This window comes from Elephantulus edwardii, unplaced genomic scaffold (genome assembly GCF_000299155.1).
Source record: "Elephantulus edwardii isolate Elephantulus edwardi_28Jun2011 unplaced genomic scaffold, EleEdw1.0 scaffold00169, whole genome shotgun sequence".
NCBI lineage: Eukaryota > Metazoa > Chordata > Mammalia > Macroscelidea > Macroscelididae > Elephantulus > Elephantulus edwardii.
Window position 1 is genome coordinate 5652383 of NW_006399919.1, and position 15175 is coordinate 5667557.

Below are 15175 nucleotides of genomic sequence, written 5' to 3' on the forward strand. Positions count from 1 at the left end.
ACCAGTGGGCTTCTGGAAGACATAGTTGTTTGTACTTGTGAGGTGCAGGATCAGCTGAGTCATCTCATGCCACACGTTTTGCCCTCAAACTGCGCCTTGTTGTCCCCATGCCTTGTGTTCCAAAATTTGAAGGTGTCAGCTTTGTCCCACAGCTTCAGGGAGACCACCTGTCCAATTGATTGGAAGAGATCTATATTTATTCCCATTCCAAGGAAAATAAATATTTGAACAATATCATTGATATCACATGCAAGCAAGATTCTACTGAAGATTATCCAAAAACAACTGGAATAGCACATTAACAGACAACTGCCTGAAGTGCAGGCTGGGTTTGGAAGAGGCCATGGTTCTAGAGATATTACAGTTACTATCAGATGGATCTCGGCTGAAAGCAGAGAATACCAGAGGAATGTCTATCTGTGTTTCATTGGCTATGCAAAGGCATTTGACTATGTGGATCACAACAAACTGTTACTGACTCTGAGAAGAACGGGAATCCCAGAAAACTTTATTGTGCTCAAGCAAAACCTATAGTTGGACCAGGTGGCAGTCGTCAGAACAGAGCAAGGAAACACTGCATGGTTCAAAATTGGGAAGGGTATACGCCAAAGACGTGTCCTATCTCTATATCTTTTCTTTTTTTCCCCTTCTACATATCTTTTCAATCTATTTGAGGAACAGATTATCTGGGAGGCTGGGCTCTATGAGGAGAAATATGGCATCAGGATTGGAGGTAGACTCATCAACAATCTGCATTACGCAGATGACACACCATGCTTCCTGAAACTGAGGAGGACCTGAAGTGTTTGCTGCAGAAGGTTAAGAACTGAAGCCTTCACTATGTGTGGAAGCTCAACATCAAGAAAACAAAGATTCTCACCACTGGGCCAGTCAGCAGCATCATGATAGATGGTGAAGAGACTGAGATTGTTGACAGCTTCAGTTTGCTTGGCTCCACAACACTCTTAGTACCAGCAGCCAGGAAATTAAAAGACAAACTGCATTGGGAAAGTCTGCTGTCAGAGACCTCTCCAAAGTACTGAAGAGCAACTATGTGTCAGTCTGGAGACTAAAGTGTACCTGATATAGGCCAAGGTCTTTGCAGTTACTTGCTATGCATAGGAAAGCTGGACAATGACAAGGGAAACTGATGCCTTTGAGCTGTGGTGATAGAGAAGAGTACTGAATATACTATGGACTGCTAAGAGAACAAACAAGTTCATCCTGAAGAGTGTGAAGCCAGGCTGCTCTTTGGAGGCAAGGATTCTGAAGCTTTGTCTGACTACTTTGGACATGTTGCAAGGAGGGATCAGTTCTTAGAGAAGGATGTCATGCTTGATGAGATGGACTGATTCAGTCACTGGGGTAATGGGGGTGGGTATATCAGAGACAGTGAGATTGGCACAGGATAGAGGAGGGTTTAGGGCTGTTGTACATCAGGTTGCTAAGAGTCACAGGTGACTTGATGGCACATAACAACAACAACAATCCTACTTTGCTTGAATGGCTTTTTCATTTCTATTTCCTCCCTCATCTCTTGGAAGGCAGTAGCTACAGCAGTGGTATCATCTAAAGGGCGAGTCCTAGAGATGTTTCAGAGTGCTTACTGCAAAATTATTTTATAAATATTCTGGCCTAAACTTTGCTCAGGTGGGAATAGTTCACCTCCCAACCAACTCCTCCAGGAAAACAGACACCAGTATGGGGCTCAGACATTAGCAACTTCCCAAAATTGGGAACCACGTTGTTGGGAATTTGTTGCTTCCCAGATCTCTGTCTATTCAAGCAGGAAAAGTTCCTCTCCCAAATAGCCACTTTGCAAAACACTGGCCCTTAGTCTGCTCAGACAGGAATCACTTCCCCACGTTTAGCTCTGGGATAGGAGATTGGAACACAGCCATAAGCAACTACTGAAATTTGGGAGTTGCACTGCTGGGATCTTGCCACATTTCTGGGCCATTTCCCTCAGCCATATATCCTAGGTAGCATTCCTGAGACTTCTGCTGGAGGGAACCCCCCTCCAATCAAACTATAGGATGGGAAAGAGAAGTAGGTCCATCATGGCTAGGCAAAGGGAGAGACTCCAGCTCCTTATGCCTCAAAGGACAAGCAGATAAGAAGCTTGCTATATGAAATGGAAAACAACATCAACCACAGCAAAGCTGTCCATCAAATATGAAAGAGAAATTAGGTCACTTGTAGAAAAGCAGGAACCTGAGGAATTTGTGAAAACAAGACCATTTATACAAGACAAACTAAGAAAACTTCTTCAAATAGACATCAAAGGCAAGTGGCTGGATCAAAATAACCAGCAACAACAGAAAAAGAAACACTGAAAAATGGCAATGATAAAGCCTAGCCTGTCAGTAATCACACTTAATGTGAACGGATTAAGAGAAAAAGAGTGGCAGAATGGATTTTAAAAACCAAAGTCCAGGGAGCTCTGGTGGCCTACTGGCAAGAAGCTGCACTGCAATCCCAGAGGTGTGCAGTTCAAATCCTCCAGACACTCTGCTGGAGAAGGAAGGGACAATCTCCTCCTGTATCTGTCAGATCTGATTTGATAGTACATGCACAAAAAATAATAAAGATTTTTTTTAAAAACCCAAAACCAAAGTCCATCAATAAGTGGCCTACAAAAGCCACATCTAAGAAAAGAAGAAAAAAGACAGACTGAAAAACAAAGATGGGGGGAGGGAATATCAAATAAATGGTACCCACAAAAAGTAGGAGTGGCAAAAAAAATCTCTGAAAATTAGGCTTTAGGATAAAAACCACCAAAATAAGACTAAGAGGGGTACTATGTAATGATTAAAGGCACAAGAGATCAAGAAGATAGAATCTTGATTGACACCTACGCACCAAAATATAAACCTACAAAATACATAAAACATTGCTTAACACATTTGAGAGAAGAAATAGCACCACATAATATTAGGGGACTTTCACACAGGACTCACAACAAAAGACAGGTCAACCAAAAAGAAGCTCCACAAAGATGCTGAGTAACTAAACGACATAATCAGCCAACTCAACCTAACCTCACAGACACATTCAAGGTATTTCACCCAATTAAAACTCAATTTATTTTCTGCTCAAGTGCACACGGTACATTCTCCAGAATTTATCTGTTAGAACACAAAGAAAGTCTCAACAAATTTAAATACATTGAAATAATATATCTTCCGAGATTACAATGCCATAAAATTAGAAATTAACAAGAAGATAAAGGATTTAAAAATCCACTAATGGGGAAGCTAAATAACACCCTGCTTGAAAAATACTGAGTCACTGGAGAAATAAAAAGTGAAATAAAATATTCCTTGTAACAAATGAAAATACAACATGTATAAAAATCTTTGGATACAGCTAAGGCAATCCTCAGGAGGCAGTTCATAGCAATAGGCAGACACTTAAAAAAAGAAGAAAGGAGCAAACTTAATGACTCAATACTTCTATCAAATCGAAAAATGAACAAGGTAAACCCACAGCTTCCAGAAGAAAGAAAATTAAAAGGCCAAGGGCTGAAATCAATGAGATAGAAAATAGAAGAAAGGAAACCATCAACAAGATCAGGAGCCATTTCTTCAAAAGGGTAAATAAAATAGATGAAACATTTTTAGGCAAACCTAACAAATAAAAAGAAAGGAAGACACATATAACTCAAATAAATGAAAGAGGTGACACCACAACAGAATCAGATTAAATGAAACTGATAATAATGGAATTTTAAGAAAAGCTATACTCCAATAAATTTTAAAAACTATAGAAACTGGACAAATTCCTAGGAACTTACACCCTACCCAGATTCACAGACATATGCCGAACACTTGAACAGACTCATAACAAAAGAAAAAGTTGAGCAGGCCACAAAAAGATCTCCCCCCCATAATCCCCCAAAAGTCCTGGCCCATTTGGCTTCACAGCTGAATTTTACCAAACATTCAGAGACAATCTATCACCAATTCTATTTAAAATATTTAAAAAGATAAAAAAGAACACTCCCAGAGTCATTTGATGATACACACATAACCCTAATAGCAAAACCAGGCTATTACCAAAAAAGACCAGTATCTCTCATAAAAATAGATTTCAAAAATCTTTTTAAAAATCCTGGTCAGCTAACAGTGTGTGTGTGTGTGTGTGTGTGTGTGTGTGTGTGTGTGTGTAATCATTATGACCAAGTAGGATACACACCAGGCGTGCAAGGATGGTTCAATATAAGAAAACATACAACGTAATTCATCTCATTAACAAAGTAAAGAACAAGAAGCACATGACTCTATCAACTGATGCAGAAAAGGCCTTTGACAAAATCCAACACCCCTTCCTGATGAAAACACTCAAGAAAAGGTGCACAGAAGGGAATTTTCTCAACATAGTAAAAAGCAGATGTACAAAACCAAAAGCCAACATCATTCTCAATGGAGAAAGATTAATGGCATTCCCCTTGCAAACAGGGACCAGACAAGGATGTCCACTATCATCACTCCTATTCAATATTGTATTGGAAGTACTTGCTTGGGCAATAAAACAAGAACAGGAAATAAAAAGCACCCAAATTTGCAAAGAGTATATGCAGACAGTATGATACTGTACACAGAAAACCCCAAAGATTTCTTTTAAAAACCTGTTAGACGTAGTAAAAGGCAGAATATAAGATCAATACACACAAATCAGTGGGAAAGAGACCTTGAATAAGCAAAGCCCTTCTGAACCACAGCATTCCCTGGCCTCAAAACCCTACAGTGGTACAGTGGTAGTAACCCTAACAGCATAGTACAGGTCCAACAACAGGCACACCAATGGAATAGAAGTGAGAACCCAGAAATCAACACATCTACCTATGGTCAACTGGTACGTGACAAGGAATCAAAACCAATCAAATGAGGACGCAACAACTTCTTCTACAAATGGTGCTGACCAAACTGTTGTGTTGTGTTGCTATTGTTGTTGTGAACCAGAATTAGAATCGACCCATGGTGGGCTATGAGAGGCACAGAAGGAGATTGCCCATTCTTTTCCCATGGAGCATCTGGTGGATTTGAACAGTATACCTTCAGGATTGCAATGCAGCTACTTGCCACTAGGCCACCAGAGCTCCCTAAACTGGGACATCTACCTGCAGAAAACCAAAACAGTATCCCTATCTCACACTATACATAAAAATCAGCTCAAGATAGATCAGAGACATAGGGGTATAGCCCACCCACAACCATAAGGATCATACGAAACAAAATGGGACCAAACTTAGAAGCCCTAACCTATCATGTAAGCATAAATAGGCCTACAAATATATTTAAAAAAGGCAAAAGCAAAAGATGATAAAAATTGATGAATGTGACCTTCTAAAACTCAAGTCCCTGAGTGCATCAAAAACATTTCCCATTAGGGTGAAAAGAAAGTTTACAGACTGGGAAAAACATCTGGCAGCTGACATCTCAAGACGAGTCTCATATGAAAATTTACCAACTACTACAGGGCCTCCACAGAAAAAGACTAATAACCCAATAATAAAATGGCCAATCAATATGAAAAGACTCCTCACACAGGAAGGCATTTGGCTTGCCAAAAGACACAAAGAAATGTTCAAAATCACTAGCAAAACAAAAATAAAAAAGATGCAAATAAATAACAATGAGATACAATCTTACTCCCATAGCAGTAGTGAAATTTAAGAGGACAATAAGCAATAAATGTTGGAAAGGATGTAGAGAGATCAAAGTCTCCTGTACTGCTGGTGGGATTGTAAAATGGTACAACTACTCTGGAAAGCAGTTTGGTGTTTCCTCAAAGTGCTGAACATAGAAATCCCATATGGCCCAGCTATCCCACTGTTAGGAATATACCCCAAAGATATTAGAACTGGGACACAAACACAAATATGTACACCTTTATTCATAGCAGTATTATTCATAATAGTAAGAAAATGGAAACATACCAAATGATTGAGAAACCATGGTACATTCACACAATGAAATATTATGTAGCACTCAGGAGCAATGAATTTGTAAAATAATACAAAACACTGGAGAGGCTGGAGAGCACTATGATACTCACATCCTACCCAACTAACTCAGTCTTATAAGGACAAATACTGCATAAGGACAAATACTGCATAAGATCATCATTGTAAAAATAGAAGGATTTTTTTATTTTCATTGAAATCATAGTGAAAGTTTATAGAGAACTTGGATTTCCATTCATTCATTGTTGCACATTTTCCTTCCTACCCAACTCCTAGTTCCCTTTCCTCTTTGAAAAAAAAAATTCATTGTTGCACAGTTTCCTTGCTCTCCTACCCCAGTCCACTTTGCTATGTAGCTCTTATTCTGGACTGTTGTCACACAAATAATACCTAATCATGTAGTCCTTTTAAATAGTTCTTTCCCTCATCTATTTCAATGCAGTGTGCATTATTTATTCCCTCTTTTCTTAGTTTCTCTCCAAGCCCCATGACAGTCTTGTTTTATAACAGTAGCATTATGCAGCATTTGTCCTTTTGTTATTAAAAAAAATTTTTTAAGGAAGTGCAACCATAATTCTCCTTAGATGTCAAGATTGTGAAACTCTGTCTCAAATACTTTGGCATATTTTCAGGAAGAATCATTCTCTAGAGAGAGACATAATGCTGAAGAGGGTGAGAGAAGGAAAGGAGGACCCTAACCAAGATGGACTGATACAATGACTATTGTAATAGGCTTGAGCATGACAGACATCCTGATGATGCGTGAGGACAGGGCAAGGTCTGGAGCTGTTGTTCATACTGTCGCTATGAATTGCATTAAACTTAATAGCACTTTTTAAAAAAGCAGGATAACTGAGTAATTGTATAAATGTTTAAAAAGAGAAGGGAAAAGGTGGAAGGGGGCAGGAAAATAGGGATGGTTGGAAATCAGTATCACAGCAGAGTTTAGAGGGCAGATTAAGGGAAGGAATAGGAAAGGTTCAATGTGAAATTGAAAAGATGTGGTATAATAGACACAGATCAATAGTAATTAATTATTTAAAATACAATATATATGAATGATTGTATGAAACCCAATATCAATGAAAGATCGTGTAAAACACAATGTATAAGAATGAAACACAATGTATACAAATTACTGTATTTTACAATTAAAAAAAAAGGTATATTCTGCAGAATGAAGTCAAGCAGATGTCACTGCCTTTTACTCTTATTTCATTATAGATCACTTAAAATCTGTTAAAAGTCCTCATTTTAATGAAGATTCTAAGGTTTAAATTTAAAAAATATGCTAATCTGCTTTCCTTTGGAGCTGATTTCATTCAGTTATGAGTGTTCTGTCACTGGAGTCTACTATTTACTGCATAGGAAGAAAATCCATTCTGACTAGTCTAAGTGACTAGTCTAACTTGTTCCTGGGAAGAGAATTCTTAAAAGCAATCACTGTAGGAAACTCACTATTAAATGTATCAGACTCTTAGACACACTCTAGATAAAATGCAGCAAATTAATTCTACCTAAGACTAGAAATAAGACTTAACCTAATACTGTAAAAAGAAAGGCACGTCTATAATGTAGAATATTATTCAATCATGAAAAATGAAATGCTGTTATACATGCTACATTATGCTATGTGAAAGAAGTTAGACACAAAAGGCTATGCATGAATCCATTTGTATGCATTATTTCAAATGGGAAAATCTATTCGAACAGATGCAGAACATCAATTAACGGCTGCCCAGGACAGTGAGGAGGGGTAATGGGCACTAGATTTCTTTTTGGGGTAATCCTATTCAGAAATTAGATAGTGGTGATGTTCACAAAATTCTATGAACTTACTAAAGCCCACCAAATAACCCACTTTTAAAGGGTAAATATTATATTACATTAATTACCTATCAGTTAAAACTTTTTTTTAAAGGGGATAAAGAGACTTGGAAAAGTTTAGCAAAAGAAGCGCCCTACGGGTTCAAGAAAGACATGGAAATTGGTATTTATGTCAAGAGAAAGACAAAGGGTAGGAAAAAGGACATAGACACAAACACACAGTAATTATATTCTTGGGCACCTGCACGTAAAACAAGTAGAGCTTGAAGTTACAACGTTTATATAGACAAGTCATTCTGGCTTTTTATAAAAAGTATATAGTGTTTTGAATTTTTTTTTTTTTTAGGTGCTAAAAATACTGCCTATAAACTCAAATGCTGGTGAGGTTGTGGAGTAACTGGAACCCTTTTTCACTGTTGGTGGGAGTGTAAAAGGTGCAACCATTATGGAAGGCTGTACGGCACTTTCTCAAAAAGTTGCAAACAGAAATATCATTTGACCCAGCAATTCCACTGCTGGGAATTTACCCTAAAGAAACCATAACTGCCAGCCAAGCAGATATATGCACACCCATGTTTATCATGGCTTTGTTCACAATAGCAAAGAGCTGGAAACAATCCAAGTGCCCATCAACAAACGAATGGATGAGAAGATCTGGTATATTCACACAATGGAATACTACGCAGCACTGAAAAACAAGGAACTCATGAAATTTATGCAAAATGGATGACCCTGAAGGACATAATGCTGAGTGAAACATCTCAGTCACAAAAAGACAAATATTGCATAGTGCCACTGTTGTAAAATGGGACTGATATCATGGTTGAGGAAAGACAGAAAAGGAGGAGAGGAATGATGTATATTGCATTGAAACAGATGTGGGAGAGATCTGTTTAAAAGGGATATATGAATGGGTATTCTTGTCATTACAGAAGTCCAAAGTGAAGGCTGCATAGTGGAGTAAACTTGGGGGGAGGGATTGCATAAAAATGAAAGAGTTTTTCTTTTTCAAGAAGAGTGAATTGGGGAGGAAGGGGTGGACAGGGAGAAAAGTGCAGCAATGAAATGACTAGAAACCCTAAGTCTCTGTAAACCTTTGTTAAAACTAATTAAAAAATATATTATTATCTATAATCTTACGTGTGAGCTCTGGTGGCCTAATGGCAAGAAGCTGAGCTGCAATCCCAAAGGCACACAGTTTGGGGCCACCAGCTGCTCCTCAGGAGAAGGCTTGGCAATCTCTTCTCATGTATTAACTGCCTCTGAAAACCCGCCAGAGGGTCATCCATGGGTCACTTCTGACTCAATGGTACACAGTCTGTCTTAGTCTTTTCTTCCTTATCCTTATTGTGTAACAGTGTCAGTTGCAATTTAAGCAAGTTTATTATACTACAGCCTTTACATTTATTTAGGCTTTACAAGAACTTTTTATTTATTTAGGATAAAAGCCTAAGTGTTCAGACCATACCAGGATAGCACATCATAACCATCTCTACTCGTCCTAATGAAACACAAAGACTTCCCTGGATTTTCTTTTCCTCATTTCCTGAATTTTAATCTGTGTGTTTTTGAAGTCTTTGAGTTAACTGAGAAGGCTTTTGGTTCTGTGAACTAAGCACATTCCTTCAAAACCACAGGCATTCACTTCTCACTGGGCAATGACAATCACAACACTGGCATGCAGGTAAGAGAACTCAATTTACTTTTCCCATCACACCTCCAGTTACCTCAGGGAACCCCACTCTAACAGTGAAGGAGTAATTTCTGCTATCTTGACCATGTCCAAGTATTCTACAGCCACCTACCCTTTCCTTGCTGCCCCTTCGACAGCTCTTGTCACTGACTCAGAATGGAGTTCTGCCTTCCAGAGGTGGAGATTCAAGGAAAAGCAGAAACTGCACCACTGACCACAACCCCTTCTCTCAGAAATGTCTTCAGGAGGACCCTCTCTGTAGCCTAACGAGTGCATAAAAAGACAGATGTCCTGAGAGCATCCTAAATTCTTTGAAAATTATTAGGATTTTATCCTCTGCTTGACACATTAATCACTCTTGGGACTAAGTATTTAATAAAACTGAGTCTGTACTATCAACAAACAGCAATGAATAATAAGGTATCACTGCTGTCAGATTGATCTGGGCTAAAAGCAGAGAATACCAGAAAGATCTTTACCTGTGCTTTATTCACCATGCAAAGACGTGATGGTGGAGCTTAACAAACAAACAAAAAAACAAACAAACAAACAAAAGTGATGGATAACCATTGCAGAGAATGGAAATTCCACAACACTTAATAGCACGCATGTGGAGCTTGGGACAGAGACCAACAGGTAGTGGTTCAAACATAACAGTAATACTGCATGGTTTAAAATCAGGGAAGAAGTTAGAAGTTGTACCAAGGTTGTCGCCTTTCATCATCCTATTCATTCTGCAGGCTAAGCAAATACCCACCATGTGGAATGTCTGGTTGGTTTTTATTTAAGCTTCTTATTTAGAGTCAAGAAGACCTCATGGAGGGCCTTGCATTTAAAGCCCCAGCCTTGTCTCCATTTTGGAGACTGGGTGACTATGGCTGGCCTATCGAAGTTGGGTGTTCTTGTTTTGGTTGAGGTCATGTGGAATTTTTGTTTTTTGGGGGGTTTTTATTTAAGCCTTTTGTTTAGAGTCAAGAGGGCCCTTGTATTTAAAAGTCGGTTGAACCTCAGGCCTGCGGCCCTGGGGGCTCATGTTATTGTATTTTGGAGGAACATTCTTCTAAATTGTGTAGCACTCTTCTGTCAATTTGTTGTACTGTGGTAATCTGGGTTTGCTGTGATGCTGAACCTTGAGCCATTGTGGGGGTCAAGTGCCCTAAGAGCTGCTCATGTTGGATGGTGTTTGGTGGAGCTTCCAATTTAAGACAGATTTAGAAATAGGAGTGGCATCCACTTCCTTAACACACCTCTGGAAACTCTTATTAACTTGAAGATACGATGATAGTTACAGAAAGGCTTCAGGCCTTTTCACAGGGTTGCAATGACTCATGCTCAACTCCATGCAATCAACAGCAATAACACAAACACTACAAGCAGCTGGACTGTGTATAGAAAAATGTGGCCTCAAGATTGGAGGAAAACAAACTACCACCAGGATGACACAGCCCACCTTGCTCAAAGTGAAGGGCACTTTAAAGACTTATTGAAAATCAAAGCCTTGACAACTGATTACACCTCAACACAGAGAAAACAAAACCCTCACATCTCATCAATACCAGCTGGGAGTTCTACTGTCTGGAACATACCATCAGCTCAATGGCTAGATGCCCGCTGACAAGACCATTGTGGGAGGATACGGATTCCTTCAACACCTTCTCCAGTGTAACAAGCACTGGCAAAGGTGTGTGGTGGCTCCACGTCAGCGCATAGGTCTTCAGGGCTTCTCGGTTTTCCACAGCCTTTGTGGGGGAACCAGTTTTGGGTTTACATTCCTGAGGATGGAAGGTTTCTCTGTCAATTATGGAAAAGTCCAAGGTGGAGTTTTCCATTTACCCAGCCCCCTAAGATTTCAATAGCTTTAGCTGTGACCAATTCCATACTCACCCCCTTCCTCATCCTTGAGCCATCATCGTAGACAAGGTTATTTTTGATATCTGTTACAGAAACCCTGATATTGAATGACCACATACACTACCTTATTTACCAGCTTGTCCTCCTCCATCCCTGCTTCCATAAGATGTGGTGGTACCCTGAATGTCAATTCTAGATATTCTGGACCAATCTGGTGCCCTATCCTCATATCCATGTCCCTCTGGCAGTGCACAGCCTCATCCTATCTTCTGAGAACACATACTATGAGCAGCTTTCTGTAACATTCTCAGCGCTGTGAGCTGGCCATCCAGATGACGAGCCTTGCCATGACAGATACATGGCTTGCTGCCCACTGTACCATGCTGACATATTCCCAGAGATGTCACTGCAGTCACTGCCACTATCAAGACAAGTGCAGCATCAGTTTATGGACTGATGCCCACAGTGGCTTCAAGTTTTCATTCATTACCAGCCTCCCACCGTGGTATCTGGTGGAGATCTGGCCAACGTATAATGTGCTTTATGGATGCTGAACCACCACAAGCACTGGCGAGGCCTGTGCTGAGCCGGGAACACTAGGTGAATCTGCTATAAGCCAAGCATGATTTGTTCATTAATATGTTGGGGAGGGGATAGAGGAAGGAGGGTTTCTGAGGCCTGTGTGGACATGGCTGGCCTTGGGAAGGTGTTGTGAGGTCAGTATGGATTATGCTGGACAAGAGAGACAGTTACTCTTTTCAGTCTTGCAGATGTCACGCTCTGAACTTTGCCTTCTGTTGACTGTCCTAGCCTGCTGGTCATATTGTCTTCATCATCAATTATAAACTGGCTTATTTCTCCATGTACATCTGTAATATTTTTTCATCATGTTTCAAGTACAAAGAAAGGGTGGGAGAAGTAAGAAATAATGTTTTACTTGCACAAATCTGCTGAAAAAGACCTCTGTAAAGTGTCAAAAAAGCAAAGCTGTCATTTTGAAGACTAAGGTGCACCTGACCCAAGCTGTGCTATTTTCAATCGCCTCACAAGCATGCAAAAAATTGGATAATAAATAAGGAAGACTGAAAAAGAAGTGACACCTTTGAATTACACTATTAGCAAAGAATACTGAATACACCACAGACTAACAAAAAAATATGTTATCTGTGTTTTACTGATTATGCAAAGGCAGGTGACTGTGTTGATCACAAGAAACTATGGCTAACATTGAGAATGGGAATCCCAGAGCACTGGATTGTGCTCAGGCCAAACCTATACTTAGACCAAAAAGCTGTTATCTGAATGGAACAAGGAAACATTATAGGGTTTAAAAAGAGGAATGGTGTGTGTCAGGGATGCATCCTCTGTCCATACCTATTCAATTTGTATTCTGGGCAAATAATTCGTAAAGCCAGATTCTATGAAGGAATGTGGAATAAGGATCAGAAAAGACTCATCAACAACCTGCATTATGCATATGACACAACCTTGCTTGCATAAAGTGAGAAGGACTTGAAGTACTTGCTGCAAAAGATCAAAGAATACAGCCATCTATATGGATTGCACTTCAGTGTCAAGAGACCAAAACTTCTTACCACTGGACTAATGGGCAACATCATGATAGAAGGAGAAAACTCTGAAATTGTCAATGATTTCATCCTACTTGGACCCACAATCAACACCCTTGTTACCAGCAGTCAGGAGATAAAGAAATATATTGCTTTGGGCAAGTCCACTGTCAGGAATCTCCAAAATAGTAAAGAGCAATGATGTCAGTTTGAAGACTAAGGTGCGCCTGATTCAGACTGAAAGCTGGACAATGAATAAATAAGGATGACAGAAGCAGAATTGATGCCTTTGGTGTTGCAGAAGAGTATTTAATATCCCATCGATTGCCAAAAGAACAAAAAAGTATGTCTTGGAAAGAGTGCAGCCAAGCGCTCCCTGGAAAAAGATATCATGTTTGGAAGGATGGAGGGTCAGCGAATGAGATGACTGACACAGTGACTGTGGCAATGGCTTCAAGTGATTAGAGACAATGAGGATGACACTGGATAGGACTGGATTCAGGTCTACTGTTCACAGGGTTACTATGAGTCATACTTGACTTGACAGCACCTAACAATAACAGAAGAAGGAACAAGTTTGGATTAGAAGTAGAGTCAGAGTGTTCAATAGAAGCAAGAACAGTGAAATGTCATTTAATGAAATTTGGGCATGTTATCTGGGGATATCAGTCCCTGAAGGACATCCCTGGATAGGATATTGTCCATGAAATAGAGGAAGACCCTCAAAGAAATGGACTGACCATGACTTCAATATGGTTTCAAACAGCAATGATTTTGTAGATGGTTCAGGACTGGTCAGTCAGTGTCTCATTCTCCTGTACACAAGGTTGCTATGAGTTAGAAGTAGTTTGCCTGTAACGACAAACAATTCTGTGGTTACCACATTCTGGGGAGGGTGCTTTTAAAATTAAAAATAAAAAAAATGAATTTTCTAAAAAGATTATGAACAATAAATCACATTATAAATTTTATTTTTCAATTTAGTTGATAAGGAAGAAATGAATAAAGATGTCAAAAGAAGTATCAAAAACAAGAATAGTCACTTACATAGCATATATACAGACTATATGAACAGTATAGATTCCTTTCCAGTTTATTCAATCCTACTTACACATTAAAAATGAAAAATACATTTTAATTTGTCAAAAGTTGACAGCACCAGGAAAGTAATTTTACTTTTAGTGAGACTATGGCCTCAGTATCCTGGTACAAGAAACTTCATGTAATCTAGATGTCTTTATTATAACCAGTTAAAAAATCTGACAAGTAACTGCTGTACATCATCAAGTTACCACTTAATCAAAGTGATTAAAACCTTACACCTGGTACTATTTGATGTTGCGGACAACTCTTCTGCAGTGATTCGTTTTCATTTCCTCCAAAGCCTGTTCCAGCTGCTGAACTAAGTGCAGCAAGGTGGCTGGGTCTGTCTGCAGAACCTGGGTGGTGTTATCTCCACCCTGATGAAGATGCAGCTTTATCACCACTGCAGGCTTGATCTGCTGCCTGAGACTTCTGCTTGCAAGCTGGATTTTAAATGGAAAAAGAGCAAAATAATGATTTAATAACTATGCTGAATACATAAAATACTTAAAATTACTTTAAACCATACGCCCCCCCCAAAAGTTCAGATCAATCACAGACTTTAGAATAGTAAGTATACATAAAAAATACTTTTTTTACCTATAGAATGTAAAATAATGATAACATATATGCAATCTTATACTATGGAAATATTTATTAAACATGATAGCAAAGGCACAAACTAAAAGGAAAAAAAATTGATAACTTTATCTAGATTAAAATGAATAAATTTTCTTGAAAGATAAAAAGATGGAGAATAAAAGCTACAAACTAGGAGACAATATTTTGCAACACTTATGAAACCAACAAGAGGAATATCTATAATTTATGAAAAATATAAGGAACAAAACTAATGAAACATACAGAAAAATGTGCCATGTATCTAAATAAACAATTCACCAAGAAAGGAGCAAAAACACAGAAACACAGGAATGTATGTTCAACTTTATTAGAAATCAAGAAAATCATAAAATCATAATAAAGACTAGCAAAAAATTAAAAATTCCAAGTAACAATAATGGAAACTCTCACTCATTTCTGGTACTAAGAGAATACTTTTGAAAACAAAGTGCATTACCTTAAAGAAACATACATCCTACTGGTTTATTGTGTGATTTAATTCTTCAGTATCTCTGTTGAGTTTTTTTCTGGTAGTTCTATCTTTTCTTGAGAGGGGTGTATTGA

At 38.7% G+C, this 15175-nt stretch overlaps 1 protein-coding gene and 1 pseudogene across 1 annotated transcript in view; both read right to left on the reverse strand.

Moving 5' to 3' along the window:
• Positions 1–11490, reverse strand: part of LOC102872885 — an 87883-nt pseudogene extending 76393 nt beyond the window's left edge.
• A 2745-nt stretch (positions 11491–14235) lies between these two features.
• Positions 14236–15175, reverse strand: part of COMMD2 (COMM domain containing 2) — a 55883-nt gene continuing 54943 nt past the window's right edge. The window contains exon 5 of the mRNA XM_006895563.1: positions 14236–14433. Within this exon, the coding sequence (XP_006895625.1) occupies positions 14236–14433 (198 nt within the window). The remainder of the gene's footprint in view (positions 14434–15175) is intronic.